At 34.3% G+C, this 14,757-nt stretch overlaps 1 protein-coding gene across 1 annotated transcript in view; it reads right to left on the reverse strand.

Moving 5' to 3' along the window:
• Positions 1 to 1,528: 1,528 nt before the first annotated feature.
• The window catches only part of LOC147066217 (LIM domain only protein 3-like), a 245,257-nt gene continuing 232,028 nt past the window's right edge, over positions 1,529 to 14,757 (reverse strand). Inside the window, exons 3-4 of the mRNA XM_085955889.1 lie at positions 3,433 to 3,618; positions 1,529 to 1,793 (exon numbers count right to left, since the gene is read on the reverse strand). Of these exons, the coding sequence (XP_085812015.1) occupies positions 1,646 to 1,793; positions 3,433 to 3,618 (334 nt within the window). The 3' untranslated portion in view covers positions 1,529 to 1,645. The remainder of the gene's footprint in view (positions 1,794 to 3,432; positions 3,619 to 14,757) is intronic.

Raw genomic sequence — 14,757 nt, forward strand, 5'->3', positions numbered from 1 at the left:
TTTGCAATGTATACATTTATTAATAAACATTGTGATTATATTATAATCAACTCAAATAAACAGGATATTAAAGGTGTTTCGTGTTTCAATAATAACTCCACCTAATCAATCTTACATACTGTATATACCTTACAGATCATATCTGAAAATAAGGGAGAGGGGAGTATTAAATTAGTATGTTATAAGTCTTGAATTTTAACTTCAGAATGTTATTAATCTTTGGATGTCAATAAGAACGTAAATGCTATAAATAGGTATAGTTAAATTTTTATAATACTGTAAAATTCTAAATAAGTAATAATTTCCATCTCAATAGTTAACTACATCATTTTTGAGTCACTCCGTAATAGTATCCATTTACATCTCGATTTTCAAAGTGAAAACTATTACTTTATGGAGTGTTTCAAGAGAGATAACTTGATATAGTGTTTACTTAGCAGTGGCAAGGTAACTGGTAGATAAGCTTTCCAATCGTAGGCACAAGGTATCGCATGTTTACTGTGGCTTTTAACTTTTACCATTGAGACGAGGCTTAAGATTGATAATGATAAACCATTATTGTATGCACTTATGATATAAATTAAATGTAGATATAATTTGCGAAATGTGCTGATATAAATAAATACTATATGTAGATGGAACATGAATGTATGAACGTGGAACTGAAAAGGGCAGCTAATCCTACTGTACTAATGTACATATTACAAAGAAGCACTGATATAAAAATTACCTATATTTGTGTTAAAAATTACAATCATAAATTATTAAGTACAATTAACCGTTATTAATTAGAGCGATAATTAATTATTGAAAATGTTAATTTCAAAGTCGGTAACCTCCATATTCCGCCATTGTGCGATAATTGAGAAAACGGTCAAATTTAGGACTGCAAATAGAGTAGGTATTTTAATTTTTACGTGTATACAATTAACAAAACTGAATAGCGAAATAAAATGTCCTTAAAGCCTTTAAAATTAGTCGTATAATATAATAAAATGGCGGCTGATTAATAAAAACGAGTTTGCAGACAACCTTCGGTTTAATTCTATTTAAATGACAAAGTCACAGGATTTTATATTTTATGAACATGCAAACGATGGAAAAGTACTTTCAGAATCAAGAAAAATAACAAAAGTAAAAATGGAAGTTGCCGACTTTGAAACTAATAACCTCAATATTCCATAAAATCTGAAAAACTGCGTAAATACCAAATAAAGGTGCAACCATTTGCATTTTACGTAGAAAATGCATCCAATGCTACCAATAGAGAGAATAGTATTTTTCTACGTGATAGTATACCAACTATACTAAAAATATTCTAAAATCATAATCCAATATTGTTATACTCATACAAAACGTTAGTAGTACCTACTCCTTATGCTATATAAGTCCAGATTCATATTAAAGGGTGTATGGTGTAAATTGGCTTTGATATTTATTTCTGTTATATAATAGTTAACTGTTAGCACAAAAAACATTGTCAATGTGTATCTTATACGATATAGGTACGATGAAGAAAAAATCTCACCTGTTCGAAATCCGGTGGCGCGTCCTCGCGGTCCTGTACTCCAGAAGTTGGTGCGTTGGGGGGCCTCTGTCGTGGGGGCCGCGGGGGTCTCGGCGCTCGCGGCGAGGGGGGCGCGGCTCAGTCGCGACTCCGGCGCGGCCGGCCGACTTTGCCCTTGCGGACCGCGCCCGTCGCCCCGCCCGCCCCCGCTCCGGTGCCCCCCGACGCTTTGAGGAGTTTGTGCCAGTCCTGCTCGCACACCAAACTGCCGGCGAGCATGTAGTACCTGAAAAATCATCACACATCAGGAAACTATTGGTAGAAAAATACTAGTTTAATACCACAGAGGAAATAATGAAAACAATTTATTATTCATTTACATCAAATGAGTCCTTAAAATCATTTATTAAACTGGTTATTTAAGCAATTAAATGTAGGTACGGCTAATATTGGTAGACAATATTAGACGCGACTTTAAGATACTGGGAGGAGTGTATTGATTATTGAAGGTACGTCGTGTGTCTTGTATAAAGCTTATGCTCAAACGCTTAGATCATTGTACTCTAATAAACTCGATCCAATATGAAGAAGAAAAAAATAATGATAACACGTATTGACAGCTGATTAAGCATCGTAGTCATTGAATTAAAATGAAATCGATCGCAATCACACGCCGCACGAGAGCACAACCCTAAAAAAGCACGGCCAAACTAGTTTCGTGGAGCGTCGCATGGGGTCGCATTTACCCCCGACAGCGGTGAAGTCGCCCGAGACCCGAACCCCGTGGTGACTTTTTTACGAAACTGTCATTTATAACTTATCCGATAAATTGGGAATGATTTATACTACACCACTGATAAATGATCCCAAACAGCGCTTTGCTGTAATTAATAAATCTTTTATTATGGCTTTTAACCTAAACAGATTTTCGTAGTGTCATTTTTTTACTAAAATGAGCAACCACATTTATCGCAAAACTTTTTTATTAAAACATATATTTATTATTGTGACAAGTAGAACCTAGCATTATAACAGAGCTTTCGTATAAAATTGCAATGTAACATCTAATATCGCGAGCTTATAATTGACAAAAACTTGTCAGACAATTCTGACAAGTTTTGATCCGGTGATCCGATTAATCAGTGAACAAAAACACGATTACCATCACCACTATGATCTGTATTGTCAATATTACTTAAACATAAACAGCGAAAACGCAGTAACTCACTTCATCACCTTTATCTTGCCAAAATTGACGTTACTATTTTGATATCGTTCAATAAATTAAATGAATCCATCAATCTCTTGACGTTCATAAGATTATATATGATGTTTTACTAACGTATTTGTCATAATGCAATTACCATTGTAACTAAAACTAGGTCTATGAATTCGGACTCGTTAGGAATCGATTAGCTCAAGACTCCCGTTCCAAACGTATTATTATAATATTAATACTTATCTAACATAATCGCTAATGTGCCTACGTGTATCTGATGGCAACTTATTTAAAATTCCGGCAATTATAATATAAATGCTTGACTAAACTTGTGAAGTCTGAGTTCAGTTTTTAAACTGCTCTACAGCCCCACAATATATTAGTGGAATAGCTTTACTTTAGGTCCATACTCTGACTCCAAACTCAAATTGAAAAACAAAATACATATGTGTATTTGCCAGAACCGGGATTCGAACCTGGGACCCACGACATTAAAAGCCGACGCTTAAGCTGCTGTCACAGCTGTCATTATTTTTAAACTGACCTTGTAAAGAGTTGTCAATGAAAATTCTTTTAAAATATTCACAAAGATACGAATACGAAAAAAAAATAACAAAGTTGTGCAGTGGTAGGTTCAAAACATTGCGGTACAGGTGGTAGAAACGTAAATAAATGGTAAATAGAATGATTGTGTATTTTTTCATACCTGTCTCCTGGTACTAGATGCGCTCCACACTTAGAACAGGCAAAGCACTTTAGGTGGAAGACATGATGCTGGGGAGGTGCCGCAGGCGCTGCTCCTCCGCCCTGAGGACCTCCCGTCCGCATTACGAATTCGCTCGCAGGTATTGTTTGACCGCACGCCGCACAGGCGCCAGAACTACCGAACATTCTGGAAAAAGAAGAGAATTATTGATTAAAATACTATACAAACAACACTATTTTTTCCTATTATTAATTTGTTGATATCGGAAAAAACTGTGGTATAGATTTAATTGTTCGTGGAAGAAACTTGAATGATATAATATTCGTGGGGTATTTATAAACAGTTTGATACGATGGGGTTACACCTTTAACAATTTAGCGCAATATGTTTAGTAAATTATATTTGCTGAATGGTGTCAACCAAGGTTTAGATTAGACTTATAAAATACAAGATGCCACAGAAAATACGGTACATTTATTATAACATTTGAGAGTGAGAACAAAGTGCACCGATGGAAGCAACGTGCTATCTACTACAACATTAGCTATAATTATTGGTTGTCACACCATTATCAAGAATACAAAAATAAATGATTTGTCAAAGTGTAGGTAGAAGAACAACATTTAGTCCTGATACTCCTGTGTTTTCGGAAACACGTGAACTTTACACACACAATCTTTGGCGTGTTGACAGGGTGTGAAAAATGTACATAATATGTATATAGATACGTCAAATTGTTTCAACTTATTTGATTTATTCACACCCAGCTCACCTGTTTCCGAAAACACACAAGTGCCAGGACTCTGATGGATAAGCTGTTAAGATATACGTCTCCGATCGGTATGTCATCATGGGGAGCACACATTTTTCGATTAACTAAGTTTTGCGGCGTTGTGATTTGTGGTAGATCAATGTCCTTAAAATCTTTGGGTTACTTACAGCAAGCAAATTAATTGGTTATTTTTTCGAGATACAATATGAGTAACTGGTCTACAAGGATAGTATAGTTTAGGTAAATATTGTGATCCTAATAAAATTAAATTATTATCCTGTCAACAACTTTCCTCCAAACCTCATATTTACACGCAGCGAATTTTATTGCCGCGATATAATTTCGCGCGATAATTTTCCGTCAAGCAGTGGAGTGTAAAACTGTATTATTTAAACTTTCACATTACACGTCGGCGGAAAATGATCGCATGATAAAATTCGCTGCGTATGAAATAGTAGTAATCTCTGTGGATGTACGCGCGCACATTTATAACAAAACCTTCTAAGCACAAAGATATTTTGTAGAAAAAGTAGGCGATACTAGATTTTTGATTGTTAAGAAGGTAGTTTTTACCGGTACAAAACTGGTTATTAACTAAGGGGGTACTTTCTATACCGAGTTCATTTATCGAAAAAGAAAATGGTGAATATTTGAGTAGGTACATATTTCTTTTGCACATTATGTACAGTTTTGACTTAAGATGGATGTATAAACGTACATACAAAATAAATAATTACAAGATAAAAAGAACTTTTTATATACAACGTTTTTAAATTTTCTATTGAATTATTATGCTCAATATGCTCAAACTTGTACTTGATATGAAGTAAATAAAAAACAAACAAACATAGAATACTGAAATGTCATTTTGATTTCCATAGTAACGCACGTATATATTAATAATTTAGTTGCTAGGCCCATCCACTTAGCAACCAATAATAGTGAATTAGATGACGGATTTCTTCCGAAATAACTTTTCATACAAAACAGAATTAACTGAAAATTAATTCAATTCTACTTAAAGATGGCTACAAGTATTAAAAGAATGCATTGGCATCGTGTTCTGATATATATTCTAAAAGTTTCAAATGTCTAGCTAGTCGGGAAGTTAAAAATCGATTGCAAGATTTGAACTGGATAAACAACCACCGGACAAATAAGAATACGAGCTAATAAAAACGTTGTAAATTAGAGGGATGTTGCCTGTACCTAACGATATAAAATATATAAAAAAGTAATGATAGCTTAGAAGTTCAATTACATTATGAAAAATAATTATAATAAGTATTGTTTTTAAGAGGAAGCTCGTGGAATTTCGTCAGGTGTAATGTTGCCCACAGTGATACAGGTATTCGAAAAATGCACATACAACAGCATGTGTATCAAATAAAATTAAAAGCTCAGTATTTTCCACCTACCCTAACATTTATTAGTAAGTATACAAGTGTATCAAATAAAATCTCGATAACTCTCTATGACAGTCTCTTTATGACGTATTGACTTTTAAAAGTAAAAAAAAACGAGAAAGAAAGCGTGTTTGAAAATAGAACCATTTTCCTTGTAAGCAAACGCAAGGATTGTGGTTCACGAAAAAAAATCATTTATGGAAGAGATGAACAAAATTAAAATGTCAAACTAACTAAAATCAAGCAAGAAAAAACGTGTCGTTCAATTATTTACAACTAGTTACTATATTTAGTTCTGTCCGGTCTGGCTTCCTCGCGAAAACATTGTTCAATTATTCATGTCAAATAATTCTTAATAGAATAGGCCTGGAAGAGTGCCAACACTCGGGTCTATCTCCGAACAATGTTAAGTGTATCATAAAGCATGGCCAATGAGACTCAATGAGGAGACGTTGATTTCTCAAATAATATATTATTTTCGTGAAAAATAGCGTCGATGCCAAGATTTAATTTGGTGAAATGAATGGACGATTAGGTTGTCAGGAAAACTAACGAAGAACTTTGTGAATGAAAGTTTTAGTTATTTGATTACAAGGTGTGAAATAAAAAAAAAGTTACATTATTATAATCGAAAAGTTTAAGCACAATAATTCCAAACGGTTATCGGAGATAAACTAATAATATTTTATTCATCTCCAACTTGTCACTTTTACAATTAAATAGCTTTACGAGCAATTAAATAAATATGTAGGGTTCGTAAAGTAAGTCAGTCCATTTTAAGATAGCACATAATGTTATGCGTATTATGTTTGTTTTTATTCATCGTATTGTTGATTTATGGTGCGGATTCATAAATCCGAGTCTATAAGGATTGTGTTAAGAATAAGAAGTATCTATATATAAATAATATTATATATTAGCGCTAAACAGACCACGAGGCCCAATGACAGTCGTATTATTAATAATAAAAGACAAACAATCAAAAACACCCATGCTTTGAGAAAATCACATACATATTGCGACTTCCCCGAGAATCCCTTCCCGATTTACCTGTTTCGCTTTTGGCAATAATTGAGCATAGTGATGTAAAAAGCAGCCAGTCTACAAAGGGTTTGGGTCGAAATCCCGAAGGCCAAAATCCCGAAGGCCGAAATCCCGAATGCCGAAATCCCGAATGGCCGAAATCCCGAAAGCATAAATCCCGAATACCGAAATCCCGATCGCTGAAACCCCGAATGGCCGGAATCCCGAAGGCCGAAATCCCGAAAAATAAAAAAAATACAAACAGCAATAATTGCGCAATCTTAACACTAATCTTGAATTGCGCAAATTTTACAAAAGAGAAAAAAAACAATTTTTGTGGGAAAATGGATTTTGTCTCTTTTTCTGTCTGTTCTCTATTTGCGCAATTCAAGATAAGTGTTAAGATTGCGCAATTATTACTGTATTTTTATATTTTTCGGGATTTCGGCCTTCGGGATTCCGGGCATTCGGGATTTCGGCACATTCGGGATTTTGGCATTCGAGATTTCGGCCTTCGGGATTTCGTCCGGCACCCGTCTACAAAGAACACAAAATGGAAAAAAAAAGCATTTTTGTGTTTGGTGTGATATTATAACTACACACCATATGTAGGTACATCAGTAGCGTGCGGTCCATTGATTAATTAAAATGTGATGTGGGTATGCATCAGAACAGTAATTAGGTACGTAGTTATACATAACGTCAACATTCTATGCACCAGGCCTTGAGTAATGTACCTAATATGCAACGTATTTTATTATTCGACTGAGGGTAGGTACCTACTTAACGGAATTTCAAATTAAATTTTTAATTTATTTATGTGTTTTTGACATCTTCGGGCGACTGGTGAGGTAGGTTCCCTCTAAGTTTTATATTGTGTGTGCGGATCATCAACGTATACACCCCCACCCCCCACATACAATTTTTCATTAAAACTTACATTTTTAGGTATTTATTAATTTCAGTGATTTTAACACTAAAAACGATAATTTTTGAAGTAAATAAAAATAATAGGAAATAAAATTGATATACTACTGCATGAATCATATGCTTCTTAAAATGACGCCCGATTTTCAGCGACTCGGCCAGTGTTAAAACTTACTGTTTTAATATCAGCGGACTTAACTCGATATAAGATCACTTAATATTTGTCTCGAAAACGACCTGGCAATAATTATGAGTAAGCCCGATCTAGCTTGCATCTTACTCTAACTAATAGTCAGCGCATGACGACTTGCTCTGTCCGCTCAGAAATGAATTTTGGTAGCTTGCAAGCTTTGGGTTGCAGACACCCTTAGGGTCACTATTCCAAGAACGCAAATTTAGTTTTACAGCCAGGGCAATACGGGTGAAATTCGGGAATCCATGTTAAAGGTCGTAATGCATTATACCTACAAGGAAATATTATAAGACGATATTCGTAATATCTTCTTTTCTGGTACATTTGTAAAATGACACTTGTTTGGGAACTCCTCATCTAGTAGTATATCAATGGGAAATAAAGAAAAAAGTATTTGTTGATAAAATATGTTAAATAAACGGTAAAATCGTGGTTAAGTTTATATCGCTGCTATATTGATAAACACTAAAATATGTATCTTCTTTTCGTATACTTTGGCATACGATAGAACGGGACGGATATAGTGACCCCTCTCGACGTAAAATTTCACTTGCGTGCTCGCGTTAGTTGCACTTAACCTTCGCCTTCCGAGAAATGAGTCGAAGAATTGTGCATGTGATGGTTTCGTGCATTCGAGGAAAACTAAAATCTGGCAAAGCAAACTTTCTTTTACAATATTTTTGTGTGAGGAGTGTGCGGGGAATGAAAACATGTGTGCGGACATATCTTGGTAGGTGTGCGCGCGCACACCTTACATGGAACAAAAAAATAATCAATCTGAAAACTTCAAATCAATTATACGACTCAAATATTTTATAATGGCTGCATTTATGCCATAGCAAGAGATGTCGTATCGTAAGAAAAGTATCGATAACGATATCGATATCGAAGTTTTGTACTCGAATGGAACTTCGAAGTATTGATAGTTGTTTGACATCCCTGTGTTTATGAGACGCGACCCTACGATGGACTTGATATTTGACTTGGCAAAAAATAGGCATGCAATAATCGCGTCCATACCTGGAAGCGATGCGCGCACATAAAATGAAAAGGCAATTAAATAAATAATACTCTCGCCATAAATATTGTCTAATTAAGCAAATAGCGCTCCAGGTGTAGAACTTATTTATTATCCATAAACCACGGCGCGGTCTCCTCTGCATTGAACAACATAAACCACTTATTATCTGAGTTCGCTTAATTGCCGCAAAGATAGCTGGAGCCGGTAATAAACTAGATTATCGAAGGTGGATGGGACGAGAGGTTTGGATTATGGTGTGGGGAACAGGGGGTATTGCCATTACTACCATGGGGGAGGTGAGCGGCGCAATGGATTAGTATACGCGGTTTAAAGATATGATATGTCTCGAATGGCCACAACATAATAATAAAATTAAGAACCGGTTATTTTGTCTGAGAAGAGAATTAATGCATCTTTGCAACATGGGATCTGCATCTGATATAACCTTCATCAAATGTAATTATTATACAGGACTCGAACTTGTATCCATCTGATTCCGGCCAATGTGGTTTACCGATTAACTAATATCGTGAAACTGAATTGTTTTACAAATTTCGATAATATTGGTGACTGAATTTTGTGGTTTGACTCAAGGTCCCAATAATAAGATTTTGTTATTGTCTTAACGTATTTGCGCTTGCTAATAATTTCTTCTTTTTTTATTTAGGAATGTACCTACCATTCGGTACGTCGTAGTCCAGTGCATAAGGCGCTGGCCTATCATAAGGGCTCAGGGTTCGATTCCCGGTGCGATCACAATATGTATATTTTATGTGATTTTCTCAAAGTCTGAATGATTGTTTCACTTATACAAATTGTACTACTGTTTCATTACACTACTGTCATTGAGCCTCATAGCCTTTTGAAATGTTAAAAAGAATAAAAACTATAATAATAATTTAACATACATAACTAGTAGGTACTTACGTGAAGTATTTGTTGAATTAAAAAAAAGTTAATTAATCTATTACCTACTCACATCCAAATGATAATATGATCAGCGAATGTCATGTAGACATTCTTACTACAAATTTTGAAATTCGAAGTTGAAACAGTTTTAAAAAATCTTCCTGCTTTTGTGCACCATTGGTTACTGGGCACCAAGCATAATTTTGGCAACATTTTACCTGTCTGCCGTTCGTTCTCTAAAAATGGGTGTAGTGCTGCACTCAAACAATTGTCTGACATTTCTAAGCTAGGACTTCTTCGTTTGCTAGGGCTTTGTTTACCGAAAATTTTCAATTGAATTATAAAATGAAGAAGTTGATAGTTATTGAAATATTACATAACGCGGCCTAAATGCTCCATCTTCCTGGTATCAAGGTTTCTTTCAAGTTCTTCCTAAGAGACGCTAGCGATATTTATTAATTAACAGGATATATATAAGTAGATAATCTGTTAATTACAATATCGAAACAAAGCAAATTCAGGTGAGTTTATAGTTTATTATCATAAATGCACGGGTATTAAAAAAAACTGAACATAGGTAAAATTTTAGAAAAATAACACTAGTCGCAGAATAAAAAAGCTAGCTCAAAAATTGAGGGCAACTTAAAAACTTGTAAGAGCAGTTGTTTAATGCTAAAAATAAAAACTCTCAATTTGAGATGAATTAAAAACTTTGAATCATCGAAAACTCCACAAAACAAATATTGAAGCCAGTTAAAAGTGAGTCGTACAATTTGGAAGCTCCAAAACCAACAAAGTCCTTAAAAGTTCATATGCCTGAAATTATTAGAAAGTGTGGAAGCACTTCAACAATATTTAATCGTTTGCCTATCACGTACTAATACAAGGAAACACCTTACATGATTGCAACATCACAAATACAACGTCGCCATAATCTCCAGATAAAATGTACTTTTTAATTCGGTTGATAAGGTTATTACTTACATAATATTATTTGTTTATATTCTCTCTCGCTGAAACATATTATATTCTATATGTATGTATGACTATTTTACCCCATCAATCCGATAGATTACTCTAATATCTTGTCTTCGACTGAGACTCTATCAGTGGCTCTGTTGAGAAATTGTAAACTAAGGTTTTGTGTTAGTGTCTATGGTTTTTTTTCTGCATGTTCCATACGAAAGAGATTGAATAAATTTGTACTAGATATGTAATTATAGTTATTTTAAATATTCATCGATTCGTTCGTGGTACACCAGCACTCTTTATTTAACATATTACACAGAATATATAAGACAGTTATGAAAAAGTACTGTCGTGTAACAGAATTCCTCGGAAGGGGATGATAACATAAAATTTCTCTTACTTTTTCATTATGTTGATGAAACAAGACAATTTTGGATTATATGTATTATAGTGGATGTCTTCATTATTATGAAACTAAATCAAAGGGAGCGAAAACGCATGTGATTTATACGCACATAATGATGATATAGATTTTTGCTTGTATACATGTTGCATCCGACTATTGACCGAATGATCAGTTGATAATGTCCATCTAAGCAGGAAGACCGATCATTATTCAACTATATATTATCTGAATTAGATACCAGATGCATGAAAAATTATAAAATTCGAATGATTGAAGGAATATTTAGAAGTCTTCGTACATACACAATTTAAAAAATATAACATTACATTTGGATTTTGGGCTGTCACCGTGTATTCCTTTCTTCGTTTAAAAAACTTAAGTAAGATATAAAAAATATTCTTCCATAATTGAGCAGATGATTATTTTTTAATATTATAATTGTAATTGAGTTTTAATATTATAATTGAGTAGATGATTGAGAATGACACAGTTTTGAGAAGCTTTTAGGTAGATACATTATAAGTTGTATTATAAATAGGTACTACATTGATAAAGTATAATGAGCTACTTTGGCCATTGTTTAAATTGAAAATAATAAAGTTATTTGGCCTAGTTTGTAGGTTTCAAAAATTGAGAGAACCTCTTTTCCTTCTTACATACTCAATTGAAAATTTGTTTATTATTTTTTTTAGGAAAAGTGTATATTTTAATGTCTGGCACGATGATCAAATCAGATAATTTCGTAAAATATCAGTCACTCACACATGAAAAGATTATTTATGAGAAATTAATTGCAGGATACGGAGGGTAAATAAAATTCGATGAAGCAAACATGTAATTCTAATTTTATTTCGCTTTGCGCACATATGTACTACCTACATACATGGAAGCCGTGACTTTTATACTGTTTCATTCGTAACTTTCGCAGGTAAACAAAAATTTAACCCCGCAATAAAATATCTCGTGCAGTGATTCTACAACAGTAATATTATCAGAGGCAATAATACCAACAAGGCCTAAATACCAAAAAAGATGTATGTATTGCTTATGCTGGGTTAATAATAACTATTACAATACTCTTGTGATAATTTCAATCCTCTGCTGCATAAAATGCCTTCTCAAACTTTCTTTGAATGACAAATTGGTGCCTTTGACATGTAGTATTTGGCGCCGAATGCTCCGCATTTCTTTAAGACTTTCCAGAGACTTCTGATAAAGCAACGGCTATCGACAATATGTCTGAAAAGCATTCTGCAGTTTTTTGAACATATTAGTCAGCCCGGGCTGGATAACCTGGACTGACTGATGGTTTTGGGTAGCCTCGAGGGAAGGCGAGAGAATATCAGAGAGAGAATCAAATGAAATTAGATTAATTGTAACCAGGGCTTTTTTGTAATGTAACGCGGTGGAACGGCGTTCCGGCACTTTTTTCATGGTATTTTTATTGTTTCAAAAGCAATTAGACGAAACAATGTTCGCGCTCACATAGTATCTACAAGTTAATTTTCCTGAATCATCTCATACGAAAAAACATATCCTGAAAAACTATCTCGTTTGATATATGCATTGTATTCCATTACCATTTCTTCAAGTGAATGTGAACGTGAATTTTCGCAAATGAATCTAATTATTACCCCATTAAGAGCTTCGTTGAAGACCAAAACAGTTTCGGTACTTTTGTTCATTAAACTCGTCGGACCACCTTTGACACTTTTCGATCGTATCAAAATACGTTGATCGGTGGTTACTCAGTGGAAGACATTCGGCCATAGACTCTAACACTAATAAAAAGAATCGAGACAATTTGCCAGACGAGAATTGGACTGAACTTTGGAAATCACCATTGACACCACAGAGGGGGGGGGTGTCAGGCCTCTATCCTGGGGGATCGACTAGATAAGTGAGATAAACGCACATCACAAACTTGCTCTAATCGTTAAAAAATCGCCTGCGGCGCTAATTTCTTTCAGGCATATTAACATTTTAAAATATGTTGTGTAATTGCATTTTTTGGTTAATGATTGTTAATACACTGAATACCCTTAATTTTACATCGAACACGATTTGAAAACGCTACTATATAGCGTCACACTGCCTTTAACCTTAGTGATAGGTAGGGGGTCCGCCAAAAATCCTGGACTGGGTGACTGTTTCAGGATTTGGGGGCCATGGAAATCACTATATACTTTTATTCAAATAGGTATATGATGTTTTTACAATTTTATTTTTTACAACTTTAGTTGTTTATTTGTATTAATGTTTTTTTGTTTAATTTTTCGTGCGCTTCGTGGCATAGGAAAAGTTACTTTAAATAATATTTGAACATAATTTTCTTAGAAGGTAAGAAGTTTGGCAATAAGTGAGTTCCGGCACCTTTATTTTTCAAAAAAGCCCCTGATTGTAACAATCGGCGACACAGATTATAATACCAGAATGTTAGCGTAACTGTAAACATTACCGGGTAACGCAGCGATCCACCGTTTGGAAAGCTCGGATTTGGATAACTTTATTTCGAATATGGCGAATTCAGAGGGGGGCTGTAGGGAGGCAGATTCAAAGGGTTTTCTTGCTTATAAACGTTAATTACATGTTGGTATCTACTCGCCGCGGTATCAGGTAATCATGTGAGCCTAAGGGGTGGGAATATAATATATTACCTACTACACAGGGTGCAGTTCTAAAATACTATACAGAATGGCACACTCAGAGTTTATATTCACATTGACTTATATTATGTATATTATGTCTTGCGACACAAATTATAAATTAATGTGACAGACTAATAATTAATCAGGAACCGTGAAGAATATAAAAAAAACGGTTTAACATTAGATTAAATAAATATAAGTATCTACTTATAGCTCTTGCCTCTTATTTTAAAATCTGAGCATTAGAAGAATAATTCGTAACAGTTCTTATAACATAGTAAATTGTTTGGTGAATAATTCAATCTATAGGTAATGTATAGGTATAATCTATAGGTATATATAGGTAATGTTCAAATTATTATTCTACACCGGTGTTAAATAATATATCAGTTGAAGTGGATGAAACCTGTCCCAAGCAACTTTAAATAATAGTAATTTTTATTTTACATAATGACGCTTTTTGAAGAAATAATAGCCAACAATATTAAAGGCTGAAATACCTAATAAAAACTCAAATAGCATCATCATCCACTGTTGGATGAAGGCTCCTTTCATCCTTACCCTTCTCAGTCCCTAGTTCTTCACTGCCATGTATGACAGCATTTGTCCAACCCATTGTCATTTCATCTGCTTGATATCCTATATCTATCACATCGCGTAGGTACTCTTTATCTAATGTTTTTTGTGGTCTTTCCGCGTTATACCCAAGATACATTTTTCCATACCGCTTTGCGCTACTAGTATTTTTCGGATTTTTCATACATTAAGAGTCAACATTTCACGTGCAAAACTGGTTGCACGTATTGATTAAACGCTTGACGCTTAACACATAATGAGGTCACTTTTAAACATACTTTCCAGGCGCCCAAATGCGCTCCGTGGTAGTTTGGTTCTTCGAGCCAAATGACATTTCGTCGCTGTAGGATTGGTTTCTCGAATAGACCAAATGTCAAATGTTCAAAGAGACGAAAAACAAATTTCATTATCCTATATTTAAATACATGGAGGTATTTAAATTGTTGTTTTTACAGCATATGCACGTTGTATTCAT

The sequence above is a fragment of the Rhyacophila brunnea genome, unplaced genomic scaffold (genome assembly GCF_057557595.1).
Source record: "Rhyacophila brunnea isolate RB1 unplaced genomic scaffold, BYU_Rbru_1.0 scaffold_5, whole genome shotgun sequence".
Classification (NCBI taxonomy): Eukaryota; Metazoa; Arthropoda; class Insecta; order Trichoptera; family Rhyacophilidae; genus Rhyacophila; species Rhyacophila brunnea.